This window comes from Aotus nancymaae, unplaced genomic scaffold (genome assembly GCF_030222135.1).
Source record: "Aotus nancymaae isolate 86718 unplaced genomic scaffold, 86718_ANA_hifiasm-v0.15.2.pri h1tg000062l, whole genome shotgun sequence".
In the NCBI taxonomy this organism is placed as follows: domain Eukaryota; kingdom Metazoa; phylum Chordata; class Mammalia; order Primates; family Aotidae; genus Aotus; species Aotus nancymaae.
The window spans coordinates 6,940,607-6,956,635 of NW_026988476.1; the positions used below are offsets into that span (position 1 = coordinate 6,940,607).

Genomic DNA, 16,029 nt, shown 5'->3' on the forward strand with positions numbered 1-16,029 from the left:
AATTCAATTCTTTGGTGGACTTACAGACTGTGTAACAAGAGTGGTGGGTACAAAGGAGAAGGGGAAATGCCATACACCTTTAGTTATGGCAGGGGGCAGGGGGAAACAAACAGGCACAGAATTGAAATTCTGAAAATAATGAAGGTACCATCTAGTAAACCCTCTCCCACAGCATGGCTTGGAAAAATGATGAGTGACCAGGATACAATTTCTCATGCAGATTTTGAATACTAATTGATGCAATCACAGTTACAGAAATTGTCTTGCCCTGGGGTAGGAACTACTTTTTCGGCATTCAGAAAACTCTCTTGACTATTATTCATGTTTACAGATAACCTGCTTAGGCTGGTTAACTGATACACCCAGAACAGATGAACATGGTTAACAAAAGGTTCAGCCATGCTAAGCCCCCACAACTATATTGCCTGGGCATTTTATTCATAAGTCAAAGATGTTTTAAAGGTAGTAAAGAGAGAGAGAGAGAGAGAGAGAGAGAGAGAGAGAGAGAGAGAGAAAGGTAGAGACAAATTAATGGTGTCAACAAGGCAAGAGAATAATAAACGTCTAAATACCATTGTTAGAAGGGAAAGTATAGGTTAACCTGGGCTCACATAACTTCTTCTAACCCATCAGGAGCACATTATTTAAGATCCTAAAGTGCTAAATTGGTCAGATAAGAGATGTGCTGAGATGAAAGATCCTCTGAACAATGAGGAAAGAAAATTGAAGTGAAAATTGCAATCTCTTGCAAACCGATGCCTGCAAGAAACTTAAGTGAGATGAAGTGAAAATGTTTACAATGGAAGAAGAGAGAGAAAATGAGAAGAGGATGATGTTTAATAATAAAGATAAAACTGGAGACCTAGGGAGGAAAAAGATGACTGGGAAGAGGGCTAGGAAAGCCAAAACCATAAAGCTCCCCAGGAACCTGGGTCTGGGGCTGGGAAAGAGCTTAGGGGAGCTTATCGGAGTCAGCAGCGACTCTGCGGAACACTGAGTGGACAACTGGTGTCAAGGCGGCAGCAGCAGATGTTTTTCTGGAAGAAGAATGGTGGAATGATAGTCACAGGAGAATGTTGTAAGCTGCAGACAAGAGCTGTGTTTCATTGACAGCTGGACAAGAATGCTTACAAACAGACTTAGCAGAAACACAGAAGCTGTGTCCCAAAAACTGAAGTTCCGGTAGATATGGGGAGAGGGAAAGACAGAGAGACAGAGATGCTAAAGAGCATGTCTTTAGTGAAGCACCTGTGAGGAAGGTAACCAGAACTATTAACTGGGAGAAATAACACAAAAAAGGGGGAAATAATTCCCACCACATGGTCAAAGGTGTAGGATTTGGAACTAGACTGCATGGGTTCAGATTCTCTATGTCAATTACCAGCTGTATGACCCTGGACAAGTTTCTTCTAACCTTTTTGGCCTTCAATTTTCTCACTTGATAGTTGGGAATAGTAGTATCTGGTGGAGTTGTGAAAATGGAATGAGTTAATAGGAGATAAAGGTCTTAGAATATCACCCGATACACAGAAAACATCAATACGTACTAGCAACCATTGTGATACATGGCCAGCCTCTGTGAATGGCCCTGAGCTGTGTAGAGGGCTTTTAAGTGTGTTCTTATCCTCCCATAAGACTATCCATAAGAAAGCTTATAAGGGTTGTGTGATATATATATAATCATCATCTCCAGATTATAACTGTTCTCAAGGGCAGCTTGTAGGGTGACTAAATATGGGTTAAAGCTGAGGTCAACAGTAACATTCCTTGAGGTTTATAACTGCTTTGGGCAAGTCACTTGGCCCCACCCATTGAGCCTCAGTTTTTTATCTATAAAATGGGGGTATTATGTATACAGTGTATAAGGTTTCCATACGATCAACTGTGAAAGTACCTTTACAAATGCCTGTAACACAGTGAGTTTCGATAAGTTTGCTGAGTGTGAATCTGCCTTGTGATGTTGATGATGGGTGACAGGTTTGAAGTACTCTCATCCAGGGTGGGAGGTCCTAACTGTTCTCACAGCGGTTGGTAAAGAGGCCTTGGGTTCAGCTTTTGTCAGAAATTATAAGAATTGATCTTTAGACCACCAAGGAAATATATCTTTTCCAGCTTATAACGGGTGTGAAAAGAAAAAACAAAAGAAAACAAATCCAAAATATCTGACAGCCTGGGTCTCTAAAATGGATTGGTGGTAGTGAGAGTGCTTTTTAAACTTTCCCCTAAGGGGTTTTCCTCTTTAAAGGAAGGACCTTATCAGCCTAAAGGAAAAGGAGAGAAAGGAAGTGGGCCACAATTTATCTCTTACGGCTGCCTGCGCTACTGTCACAGGAAACTGCTGCCCTCCTCTTGCCCAGTACACAAGCTGGCTCCTGGGTGGGCACCTTGCTGTGACTCTGACCACCCCACTGGCAAGCAGCTGAATGTGGCTTCTTGGTTAGACCTCTACTGACGATTTAGAACAAGGATGAATTTTTGACTCTCCCAAAGAGCCTCCTGGAAAGAAGCCGTCTCCACAGTCTAAATCCCCTCATCCTTCGGGCCTCCTATGTAATAGGCCCTCTCCACGGCACACTTCAAGACCTACTTTCTCTGGAGCTCTAAGAAAAGTCAAGGAATTGGACAGGTAGTGATTTTTCAATTTCTCCCTAAGAATATTCAGGTGATCTTTGTCACCACCAATAGTAGAAAACAAGCTACCAATCTTTACTCCCGTTCTTGGAGAAAATCTCCCTATGTAGGAAGAGCATGGAAGATCCAAGCACCCAGCCAGCTGACCAGAGGCCAGTCCCAACACCAGTCTCCGGCTTTCCTCCTTTTCTTTCCCATCTGCTCTGCTGGAGCTAACTGGGAAGCCCCCTGGCAGGTCCCAATATCTGTCTTACAATGTTCAGGCTCCCTCCTCAGCAATCATTTATTAGAAAGGGGTTTTATGATACAAATTTGATAATCTCCCATGCACACTGGCATTGCTCTAATTGAAGTTGTAAGCCCATAAAATTCAAGCTCTTTGTCTTCCTGAAGGCCACAAGGTTTAAAAAGATACTATTGTCCTGCCTAACACCCACTACATTGTCACCAGGGACTGATTAAACAGAGTCCTGGATCCAAACAGTGCGGATTTTGTCTAGGTCCTTTTCAGGCCTGACAATGCCCTTTTCAGTTCCCAAGACAAAAGGAGGTTTAAGGATGGAGATTCTTCTAAGATAACCGCATCCATATGGAAGGCAAGGTGGCCGGCAGCTGAGACCCAAACACCCCACTCTCTTCCCCCTCTCCCCTCCTCTTTCTCTCTCCACCCCCCAAAAATCCCAGGTGATAACACTGTCTCAGCCACCCTTCATCCTCCCCTTCCTCCTCTTTGGACAAGAAAGCTAAAGCCCCTAACAGGCCCAGGCCTCCTCCTCACAGACCTCATCAGAGCCCTTGCTCCCTTCCCCCGCACCTGATGCCCCACCTGCTCTCCTCTGGCGCATCTCCCAGCAGTGGGTGCCAGGGAGCGAGGTCGTCGCTTCTGTGAGAAAGAGACTGTTTGCACAGGAGGCCCTGGGGGGCAGTTACAAACCCAAGAGGTGCTAGTGTGCACTGGCAGGGGTGAAGTGACGCCGACCAGCGGATCTGGCCCCATCCTCGGACTCCCAAGGCTCCCTCAGGCGGTCCTCCCTCAGCTGGGAGCCGAGTCTTCCCAGAGCTGCCCGGAGGCAGTGCCTTATGCCAGTCGTTCCCCCGACCCTTTGATGTCCCCACGTCAGGCTCCCCATCCCTGCCAGGTACTGCGCCAAGAGGAGACAGGAAATCACAGCTAAACGAGGCACCTGCAGGCTTAACTAGGGGTTACAAGTTTCCCGGTGCTCTTCAGGTCCCCGAGCACTTGGCTGCTGCGCTCTGGAAACAGCCTGCAGCCAGGTCTGAGTTGCTCCGATGCAGTGCGCCGCACACCTGGCCTCGCCGGCTCATCTGCAGAGAAACTCCTTCTGCCCTGTCGCGGTCCGCGGGGTTGACTTTTCGGTATTTGGAACGCCAGCAGCTCTGGGAGCCCAGCGGAGCCTCGGAGTCACTCTGGGGCCAGAGACACCTCCCGCTGACAAGGATCCCAAAGTTGCCTCAGCTTCCTCCTCTCCTTTTCTTCCCGCGCCCAATCCTGACACCACCGCCCTTCCCGACGCCGCCGCCCCTCCCCAGCCGCGTATCTTCCTAAAGCCGTCTTGGGGCTGTAATCCTCCCTTCGACTCAACCGGGGCTGGGCCCCACTTAGCCAGCCAAGGGCCCAGCGGGCGCGCGAACACCGGTCTGGGGAGCACAGTTCCTGCCTACGTTCCAGGCAGGCGCACAGGGGACCCAATCCTACACATTTTATTCTCGAACCACGAGGAAAAATACTCTATTTTTCAAAAAATAACTTGCTTCCCATACAAATCGCTATTTAAAAATATACAAATAAGGTCCAAGCATAAAATCTAACTCTGAGGCAGCCCCTGTCGAGGGAAGGGGAGGGGCTCTGGCACACGTCCCCGGTGTGTGCTTGTGCGACAGCAGGTGAGGGCGCGCCAGGGGACCCTGACGCCCAAGGAGATGGGGCTGCAGGGAGGCGGCCGGGGAGCGTTCCAAGTGTTCGGCTCCAGCCCTGTTCCAGCCGCAGAGCGCGCTTCAAAGTCCGGGGTAGCCCCAGGTGCCCCCCAGCAGCCTCACCAATTCCACGAGACGAGGGCGGGGGGCGCTAAGTGCTGGTAGGCGGGGAAGAGGCCAAGCGCCGAGCCGGGACCGAAGGCGGGGTAGGCCGGCAGAGGACAGGCGGCGGCCAGAGGGACGCCGCACTTGTCCTGGGCCGCGGACGTCCCCGCCTCGCCGCCGCCGCAAAGCTGCCCGTCGCGAACAAGCACCGGCACCACCACGCGACGCAGCAGGCCGGGCGTGGCGTGCAGCTCGGTGGATGCTGCCAGGTCGGACGACTCCGTGGCCCCCGGCGCGCGCGCGCGCTTCAGCTTGTAGCGATGGTTCTGGAACCAGATCTTGACCTGCGTGGGCGTGAGGCGCAGCAGGCTCGCCAGCTGCTCGCGCTCGGGCGCCGACAGGTACCGCTGCTGCCGGAAGCGCCGCTCCAACTCCAGCGTCTGCGCCTTGGAGAACAGCACCCGCCGCTTCTTCCTTTTCTCCGCGTCCGAGCCCGGAGACGCGGGCCTAGCGGACGGCCGCTGCGACAAGTTTGGCGGGCTGGTCTCCAGGCTGCTCTCGTCTGAGGCTAGGGACGGCAAAGGAGACACGCGCGGGTGAGACGCTGGACCCTCCGAGGGCCTGCTGCCCTTCTGGCGCGGACGTGGAGCCACCGGCCGGAGGGCACGCCCACTAGCACGCGACTTTCGGGGTGAGGCCATTTCCTGAGTCTACGTCTGGAAACCCACCTCTCCGAATGCGGTGACCTCATTCATACCACAGCAGTCTCAGCGGGCCTGAGATCGTGCCCCCAAGAAACCCACCCCGGGGCCCTCTTAACATGTCCGCACCGGTAGCTGCGCTGGCCGACCTGTTTATCACAAGCTGGGTCACCATCGCCCGCCTCCTCCAGGTCGACTGCACTGCAGTGAGCCGAGGTTTGCGGAGCCCTGAGTGGGAAAGGGTGGGTTTCTTGGGGGCAATCCCAGACCAAGGTCTGGAGATCGTGGTAGCGTTTTCAGGCTTGAGATCAGAAGGGAAGGGGATGGCATGTTTTAAATATTTAAATATTCCGACCCCTAGGAATCGCCAGACACAAAAACCTCAAATCTCGGGGCCAGGCAGGGATCTGCTCTCAGGATGTGTCTACTGGAACGAATGCGTTAGGGGTTCGAGGATAGGGCTCCTGTTTTCAAGACTGAGGAAATCCAGACCCTGGGCTGGGATTTCGGCTTCCTGGCCCCGCGTGGGCCGAGCACTTGACTCTGCTGCCCCACTCCTCCTACCTCCCACCCGCACCGCAGTCCACCGCGCACTCACAAGGGTAGTGGCCATGCTCCGAATCCAGCCAGGCAGCGCAGGGGTCGGGCTGGGGGGCGCGTGTTTCTGGCTCCCGCCTCGGCATGTGCTGCGCGTCCTGCTCGGGTAAATCTAGAAGGCTGCGCACAGTGAAGCTCTGGCGTCCAGAGATGGCCATGGTCGAGGAGGGGAAGGAGGCGGGGGCAGGGCAGGCTGGAACCGAGGAGCGGCCGGGACGCCTCTCCTACGGACGGGCGTGGGAGGCGCTCGCCATGCGCGGGTAGCCGGGATATTAGCGCATTTACAGCAGAATCCCTATTTATATAAACAGCTCTTCCCACCCTGGTCGCTTTGAAAGCCGAGGTCCGGGTCTCCAGGGTGTTAAGTACCTGAATGAGCGCTGGACCAAAGCCGGGGCGAGCCCGGAAGGTGCCACCTCCGCCCCCGCCCCGCCCCGCACCCCGCCCCTCGGCGCGCAGTTACCTCCCAGAGGCGGCAGGAAGCAGCCTTCGGCATTAGCGATTCTGTGTGATTAGCCCAAAGTGGGGACAGATAATGGGGATTGTTACCAGTGAATAACATCTTGGGTGGCGAGCGGTGGCCACCACCCGCCCGACCCAGCCCCAGCTTCCTCCTCCTCCTCCAGATCTGACTTGAGGCCAGGCCCCGCGGGAGCGCCGGGAACGGTGGGGGCGGCGGGGGTGGGTTTATGAGCACCCAGGAATTTATTCCCTATTTGCTTTATTCCTCGAGCTTGTTGGCTGAATTGTTAGTTTCCCGCAATTATCCAGAAAGTGATTTACAAAGCGGCGTTAAACTCTGAAGCGCTCCCTTTCTCTTTTCGGTTGGGCCCCTCTAAGGATTCAGGATGACAAGTTTCAGGAGGGCGCAGGGCATAGCCTAGCCCTGCCAGCATTGGGCCAAGGGTTTCAGAGGCCACTGGAAGCCTCAGACCACCCCATACATCCCCCAACAGCCTCAGGGGTGCTGAGGAAGGGCTGGGACAACATGCGGAGTCGCAGCTCCGTGTCTCCACAGGCCAGCAAAACGGCCGGCAAAGCTGACCCCCAGTCTGTCCTGAAAAACGGAGGGGGCATGTAGCCAAGCTTCTTAAGTCTACGGTGCCGGTGTCCTTGGCCTAGCTTCGCCCGGCCACTGCGGGTCTCAGAGCCCAGGCTCGGAGGATGAGCTTCGCAAATTTGGGCCCAGGCCCATTCTAGAGCCTACGGGCGACTGCGTTTCTCAGGGCGTCCTATGAGGGTTTTGAGGCCTCCTTGGAGTCGCCAGATGATCTGGTGCCGCTTGTTCGCCTTGTCCTCATAGCCTCAACTTCAGTCGCAGTGCCTGGGCTTTGGCCTTTGCTCAGGAGCTAGTTCATGGCCTGCGCTCCCCTCTCGCAGCGTGGCAGACCTGGCGCTGCTGCCCGGCCTGGTCGGGGAATGGAGCGATCGGGAGAATTAGGACAGGGCTCACCCGGCAGAAAGTAACACCGGCCAGGGGTTTCTCTGGGATCTTCTAGTTTCCATAGCCCCACCCTAGAAAATGATCAATGTAGGAGGCGCAGGGAACCGGCGGGCGTGGATACATTTTGTTGGCCCATGGCCTCGCCCTGGCCTCGCTTCAAACTACAGCTCAGGAACGCCCTCTCAGAGGCCTCTCCTCCTGAAGCTAGTAGTTTGGATATTTAGTTGCTAAATTGTAGCAAAGGTCTCTGTACTTGGGTGGCTGCACCAGCAGTCCTGGCTCCTCCCGGGCTGAACTCGAACCTGGCTCGGATGTGGCGGCCGAAGCCCCGCCAAGCCCCGCACACCCTCCCCAGCAGCCTCCCTATCAAGCGTGCCGGAGGTGCCCGGGGCTGCACCGCGCGCTGGGTGGTCGGGCGGAGGCAACCCCAATACAGGCCAACTGCTAGGCCGCGGACAAAGGGGAAATGGAGCTCGACGCCCCGGACCTGTTGGAAGCATTTGTTCCAGTCAAGATTTTGCATTTGTTCAGTCCGGAATAATGCGTGATTGACGTCTGCTCACAATGCGCTTTAGCGCGCGGGGATAAATCGGAGCTTGTCCAGTGTTGTCATGGTTTTCAATGGGGTTCAATGGGATTGGGAGCACGATCGACTCTGCTGGCCGTCTTTCCGTGGCCCCGGCAATAGATTTATTAGTTATGTCTTTTTAAATAAGATGAAACTGTAATGACTTGGCTGTATTCTCTGCAGACGGGGCCCGGGCGGGAGCCTGGAGTGGGCAGGGGGCATCAGAGTCTGGAAACCCGCCTTTCACCACGTCCCAGCTCCTGATCCCCCAGCATCTAGAGAGTGGGCAGGTCGCAGACTGGCTCCAGGCCTCGCAGACTTATCTCTGGCCGGAGCCCAAGGCCTGGCAATCTCTGCCAGCCTACCTCCCTAGTGAGAAGCTGAGGCACTGTCAAAGACCGTCCTGGGGAAGCAAGCGTTAAGACTGATTCTTGAACTATGAGGTCTTGAACTATGAGGCTGTGTCAGGTGGTAGGAGCTCTGGCCTAGAAATCGGTTTGTATCCTCGCTCTGCCCCTACCTAGCTCTAACCACCTCACTTCTCTAAGCTTCCTTCTTTTTTTTTTTTTTTTTTTTTTTTTTAATACGGAAGAGAATAGGAGGATACATTTGGCAATTTCTAAGGACCCTACCAGTTTTATGATTCTGTATCTCAGGAATTTTTCTAAACCTATCTTCATTGTAACATTTACCAGCTGGACATTTAGACTCCTTCCTCCCTCCGGTTCTTGAATTCTTAGCCCCAGCACTGACTCCTTCTCTAGGATGTTCTAAGAGAGGAGTAGTTATCTTTCCAGTTTCCCAATGATCCTCCACAGGAGTAGGGTGGGGTGGATAACAATTTAGGGAAGAGAACCAAGTCAGGAGAAGCAAAAGAAGAGTCTTTCCTTGAGTGACTGACCTCTCTTAGCCTTTTAATCTATTTAACATCCTAAGCCCACACTGACGTGTAGAAATAAGTAAATGGCGCTCTTCAGTTCTTAAGAGCTCTTCAGCATCAAATATTTGCTTTTACTCTTAGTATTTGGCTCCTAAAGCAGAGATACATCCACCATATAGCACTTGTGCTATGGGGAGGACTTGGCCCTGGGATTTGCTCCAAATATTACTTCTGGCTTCATGTTGCCTGGCTTGGGGAAGAGTGTTCCTGGGCCGGTCTGCATTTTAGATATCCCAGGAAAACCCTATAGCTCCTGGTTCTAAAAGGGGCTGCAACTTCCTGGCTTGGTCTTGGATTGCCTCCTCCTCTGCCATAAGTGCCTCTGCTATAGACCAACCTTCCTCTCAACTCTGTTCCGCAGATTTAGCTGAGTTATCTCTGAGAACTAGAACCCAGGGGCTCCAATAAATTGTTCCATATAAACTGTGCATTCTAAAGAAATTCAGGAAAGCCAGAAGTAGAGAAAGGTACTTTCTATATTGACTTTTCACATCAGATAAATTCATAGACATGGGAAGGGGGAAATTATTTTGATATTGGGTTAATAGGAAAAGGTAGTCAAGCTAATTATAAGTTTTTTACACATTGGAGATATGTATGAATTGCCTCCAATTCCCAGGAGATTCTTAGAATCACAAGTAAGCATCTAACTGGACATTATTTCCAGATTTTCATATATTGTTTGGTGTTCTGGACACTTGAACTTATTTGCAACTGAATAAAGCTTGTGAATATTATTATTTAATTAGACAAGTATTTGTTTTCTTGTAATTGGATATAGTATGTCTCAATTCCACTAAGAGTTTTTAATCTTTAGGCATCTGTAATATATGAATATATTTAAGCTGTCCATGATAATCATCCTTTCAGAAGTATCTTCCAGAGATGATTATCATTACTACATGCTTAAGATTTTAAGACCAGAAAATTCTGAACTAAAACTAAAGCATCTTGATTTTGAAAAAGTGATTGTGTCTATATCTTGCATTCTGTTTTTAAATCCTTCAATTTTGGTTAAGTGTTGCACAAAATCCTGCAAATCTATACAGTATTGAAGAGAGGCAACATTGCAAATTCCCCTTGATAGATGGAGGGCCCTCAACTGCCAGGACATTTTTCTTTGCCTCATAGCAACTGCTCTCCCCTCTTTATCAGTATTCTGGTTAAAATAGCAAAAGGAAAATAAAAATGGGATTCTGACACTTCCAAGAAGAAGTGGATGATCTTGATTGGCCATAGGATGTAAGGAAAAGGCATCATTTAAAATCAGATCTCTTTGCCTTTCTTTCTAGAAACTAGTTGCCATGAGCAGGTAAACATTTCCCTTCTGATGGCTAATAATCAATTGCTTAACAGTAGCCCAGGCTTCATTTTCTGAAACGGCTTTAGATTTTATTATTTAATGCCAAATGACAAGACTTGAATGATCCTACCTTCGGTCTCTTAAAATAATGATTCTACATTGACTTTGTTATTGTTCTTGATCTCTAGAGGACACGTTTTCCTTTCCTAATATGTTTATCCAGTTGTTTTAAATATGTACATGAAAAAATATATAGAGGATAAAATGGTTCAATTAATTGAAAAATAAATTTATTTTATTAAATATCCATACTTTCATTTGCTAAAAAGCCAGCAAATAACTTTTTAAATTTTAATTAGTTTATTAAATATTCTGGTCTTCCTTATGCCTTACAATGGATAACTGTGTTGGCATGATATGTAAGTTAGCAGAATAAAAATATAACACACCTTGGAGGAGGAGTGTCAGATCTTTTTTGTCCGGAGCTGAACCTCTTATTTTTGTCTAAGTTATTTTTTTGAGGTATCATTTTATACTCCTTTGCTCAACTGATATAGATGTAGTTTCTATAACACAGAATTCTTATTTGTGTTTACACAATAATGATCCAGGCCCTAAGTCACATTTAATGCTACATACAGACACTAACAGGTTGAGTGATCTCAGGAACATATTCACAATAATGATATTGTGATCTCAGGAACATATTCACAATAACAATATAAACATATACACAATATCGATCCAGGCCCTAAGTCACATTTAATGCTACATACAGACACTAACAGGTTGAGTGATCTCAGCCCCAGTATCTCACATGGGTCTACCCATAGTGTGTGCTTATAACCAACCACCAACGCTTCAGTTCAAACCAGTTATTATTTTTTAAAGTACCCAAGCATTATAATGGGGACTTTTAAAATATACCTTTACTTTGTTCTTCGATCATCTCTGGAATTCTAAAAGGATCACATTATTAAGGTGAGGTATTATTTTTGTCTTACTTGACAGCAATTTAAACAAAACACTAAAGCAATCATTCTGTAGAAGTATTTGTTAATATTCTGTGAAGACAGGGATCACAGTCTTTCAAACGGGCAAAGAATCAGATGTTCAATTCTCTTACTGATGTCAATGATAATAGTAATAAACATATCACTTTATATTTTACACATTTGAGAACGTTTACAGTGTATACTCACACTTATCTCAGCTTCAGTCACAATAGATTATCTGGAAGATACAAAACTTAAAGAGAGACTTGAAGGCAAGATAAATTGAGATATCCCTAGAATTGAAGAAATTAGTGGGGAGGATGAAGAGGACGTAAAGAAGAGAAAGAGAGTCCATTGTAATAGAAGGTATTAGAAAAGAATGATAAAAAGTGAAAGAGAAAGATAGCATTTGCTAGTTTAGAAGCTACCAGTTCAATTTGGTCTCATCAACTCAAAGAGGATAAAAGCATGGATGGAAAAGTTCCAGTTGATAGTGGCTTTTATATTCTTTCCCAAAATCTTTGTAGTTCAAAAAATTCATGACAATAGATAAGCTTTAGTTTTTAAAACACTTCAAGTTTTTATAGATCCTATTTAGTTTACTCTTAAATTTTCCTTTGGAAAAATCTTTTCCCCTCTTCCAAGATGAGGCAAAAATACACAACAGGAGCAAGAAATGACAACTTGCAGGAATTTCCCCACAAAAAAGTAAAAGAACCATATATGTTTACTGCAGCCTCTGGAAATCCCTTACCCAGCAAAGGTGGCTGCCTTTGTATTCTTGATTAAATGGGTATTTGCACTGAAGTCACATACCACACAAAGGAAACAAAACAAAATAAAAATGTCCTCCGTGTTCTGTTTTTCAATCATTTGTGTGAAGGAGGTTCCTGGCCTTTATCACTGTCAGTGAAAAGTTCTTCATTGGCAGGAGACATTCCACTCACCCTGCTTCTTGTGCACAGGGAGCTTACCATGGAAACTACCTCTGGAGCCATCAGACAAATATATGAATGACAAAGCTCCACGCTGGGCATTTTAGGTTTGGCGACAGGGTACGATGAAGGGTGTTTAGAATTTCTGGAGAAATTTATTGTTCTATTTGTCTTGCTCTGAATCTTAAAACCCATAAATTGGACTTATTTAAGTTAGGAAACAACTAAGAAATGACTTTATCTAAGGAAATTCTCTCTGACACAAAAATATATATGCTATGTTTAATATAACTTAAGTATAGTAAAGCTGTGCTTTCTATGCTTTTCTGTATTTTTAAATGGTAGCTTCAGTATACCCAGGATAAGAAATTCATCCTTAATATATGTTTGTATTTTTTAAATCAGGTATGGCCTTTAATTATGTGAAACAAACAAACAAAAAAAGAAAGCCCCCTATTTTTTTCTATACTGACCACATTTCTTTTGTCAACAAGCACAATCCTAAAGTGTCCTTGGCTTATTCTTAAATGTAACATTTTGCTTTGTAACATGAACCTGAGGAAACAAGAGAGCACTTCAGAGAACTTTTCATTGTATTTTTTGGATTCCATGTTTTGTCAAGCTTTCATTTAATTTATAACCAACCCCAGGTTACTTCCCCACGGTTTCCAGCAAGTCTGTTTCCAGCTTTCCTCTGTCCATGGTCCACATGAACTAACCGTGAGGACCATCTGTGCCTGACACATCCACCCATGAGCAGCGTGTTTCCAGTGCTCATTTTCATTAGCAGCTCCTCACATCAAGTCAGTTTACATAAATCGACTCATATATTCCTGGATGGCTATGTCATCAGTATGTGCACATTTTTATACACAATGAAAACCCAGTTTTTTTTTCTTGGGCACTGGAAATGTGAATATGTTAGGTTAGTTTGTAGTATGAGAAGGAAATAGACAGTCACGGATTCTATTGTAGTTGCTTCTTTAGGTTTGGCTACTTCAAAAACAAAACAAAACCTTCCTTTTTAAAATTTTTCTTACACAAAATGATTGGGCTATAAGGCAAATTTAGAGGGGGAAATCAAAGGTATAAATTTGTACCTAAAGTTAGACATTCTATTTTTTATGTATTATTAAAATGATTTTATAATGATGAATTTTGTGAAAGCTCAGATGTCAGAATGCAGGGGTTATCCAAGATCGTTAGCAGGTCATCCCTGGTGAATTTAGCCTTCTGTTTTTTTCTATAATAAAAATAAAACAAAAACTACTCAAGTTCCTTGCATTATCATTTTTATCATCTCTCTTGTAGAACCATTAGGAAAAGTACATGAATATCTCTTTTCATGAATCGCACTGTGTTTTTCTGTTGTTGAGATTTTCTATTATTCAAATCCTAGGGAAGCCGGGTGAGATCCTGATTCTCCCAGCAGCTGAGGGATCACAGGAGTATCTCTAAGGGGGAGCATGGGGGTTGGGGTGAGGGGAGAAACCTGCAAGTGTCTCTAACTGAATCTGAGGTAGTTTACACTGAAAGGAGAGGGGCGGGACTGGATGAAGGGAAGGAGGAAGGGAGGAGAAAGTGAGAGAGTGAGTGCTTGTCTCAGCTTAGGGATCCCCCATCTCCAGCCAGCCAGGGCTTTTACCAGCTGGAGGGTGGTAAAGGGAAGGCGAGTGGCAGGGAGTCAGTTTTGTCACCTCTAGAATACCACACTGCCAAGTAGAGAGGAGAAAGGGCTTGGTGGTTTTCTCCTATGCCAATTAAGGGACCTGAAGGCCTATACATTTTAAAAGTCCACAGAGGGAACAATGCTGTTGTGATTTGGGTTTTTTTGTTTGTTTGGTTGGTTGGTTGGGTTTTTTGTGTGTGGGTATTTTTTTTTCTCAGCATCTCAGTGACTAGCAGTGTGGCTTCCTCTGGTTTAAGTTGTATTTGTTTCCAAACAGCTTAGTCTGTTACAATGCTAATTGGGTAGCACAGAAACCCCTTTGCAAGTCGAATATTTTTAAAAGTTAACTTACCCCAGCAATAAACACAGATTGAAAGTCAGTAAAAAGCCAGTGAGAACAAATGTGTCTTAAATTGAGGATGGAACAAAGGGAAGGTGGGGGCACATCTCTTAATGTCAATAGGCAGAAAGCTGCACGTGCACAATGGGCATGGGAGCGACCACCCAAGGTGATTCATGTCAGTCCTGGAGACCAACGGAGACCTGGAGCCTGGGGGCCAGGCCAGCCACCCAGAGTTCTGCCCAGGAGGGAGCCGAGGTGGTGGGAAATGGTCATATTCTTGTTCCAAGCTACACTATGTCCAGAACCAATTTTCTGCTTCCAAGTACGACCAAAATGTCAGAAGGTCTGTCTCTGGCTGCTGTGGCCAGCAAGCACACTCTTGTTGGATCCGGAAGACTGTTCGTGAGAGTGACTAAGCACTAACTAGAGTCATAGAATTATGCAAAATGTACAGCCCCCTCCAACCCCCAGCATGACTGCCCACATACCTCACTTTATCATTAGTAGCATGCAGGTCTCTCAAGGGGCAGAATTTTGAGAAAATTATAATCCACAAATATGTGGTAAGTAACTCATGAGCACCAGGCACTGAGCTAGTACTGAGGCTGATCTAGTCAAGTATAGTTAACAGTTCATAACAAGCAACCTGATTTTTCTTTCCAACATGTACCAGATTTGGGGATCAAACAGACAGAACCAGGTCTGGGTTTGTCATCTGACTCTCCCAGTAGCACCTAAATGACCTTGATCAAGTTTTGTAATTTCTTCGAACTACAGTTTCCTCATGTATAAATGGAAATAATAATTCATACAGGGGTTGTGAAGATTAATGAGATATTTGTTTCACATGCTTGGCATAGTGCTTGCCCACAGTTAGTAGGTACTCGTGTGGCAATTGTTGTAATAATAATGTATCTTGGGAGAAGTGAGATGCTTATGAGTTTTACCCCCACATAACCAACTGGGAGATGTCCTATAATACATTTCGGATTATTAGTCACATAGCTGAAGAGAACTTATCTAGTTCAACCCCTTCCTTTCACAGAAGAAAGGGAGGCACAGAGAGAGGTTGGGTGACCTGCCCAGAATCTCAGAGCCTGGCTTGGAGCCCAGATGTTCCTAATCTAGGGTTCTTTTTACTTCAGCATACCCTCCATTATGAGCCCCCAAGTAGCCTTTCTTCTCCTAACAGTGTAACAGAAAGCTGCCTATAGAAGAGGTGTCTTTAAACTCAGTTTCAGATTTTGGCCTCAGTCCAGTTTCAGATTTTGGCCTCAGGCCTGCTTTGGTCTCCTGGCTCTCAAATCTCTGCTGGCAACACAAAGCCTCTCAACGCACTTTAATGGAAGGATAGAGGCTCCCAAGCCCTAATGTTTTCATTTCTGGGTGGCTCCGTTGCTGCTTCAGGTTTTTTTCCCCTGGAGTCTCTGTGCTTCAGGATTCATTCTTTCTAGCATGTGAGTCCCTGAAGTAGCATTTGAATCCTCTCAATTCAGCCAGAGCATCTTGTAGTAAAAGTTTTATCTCTCTTTAGAACATGTGAAACACCACATAAGAACAGAATCAGATGAATTGGAAACAAATGCACTTGCTGGAAAGGACCAGAAACAGGCAAATGTTGACTGCTTTAGAAAAGCAAAGGGAAATGCGTTGAGGTTTTTCTGGTTTTTTTTTTTTTTTTTTTTTTTTTTTTGGTGCAATTCTTGGCCTACTGAGAAAATAGAGAAAAGAGAAAAGAGAATGTCAAGTTAGAGGAAAGCTGTGTCGCATCAGGCCCCTGGATTTACCTGGAAGACAGTGTGAATGTGGTGGGTGGGGGGCAGCCTCCTGCATTCTTCATCTGTGCCTGCCTGACAGTGGCTG

The 16,029-nt window shown here is 46.8% G+C and overlaps 1 protein-coding gene across 1 annotated transcript; it reads right to left on the reverse strand.

The window, feature by feature from the left end:
• Positions 1–3,796: 3,796 nt before the first annotated feature.
• Positions 3,797–6,351, reverse strand: NKX2-8 (NK2 homeobox 8). The gene is made up of 2 exons (XM_012469125.3): positions 5,971–6,351; positions 3,797–5,239 (listed from the first exon to the last, which is right to left on the reverse strand). Exons 1-2 carry the CDS (start codon positions 6,125–6,127, stop codon positions 4,686–4,688), a joined length of 711 nt encoding a protein of 236 aa, XP_012324548.2. The 5' UTR covers positions 6,128–6,351; the 3' UTR covers positions 3,797–4,685.
• Between the last annotated feature and the right edge of the window lie 9,678 nt (positions 6,352–16,029).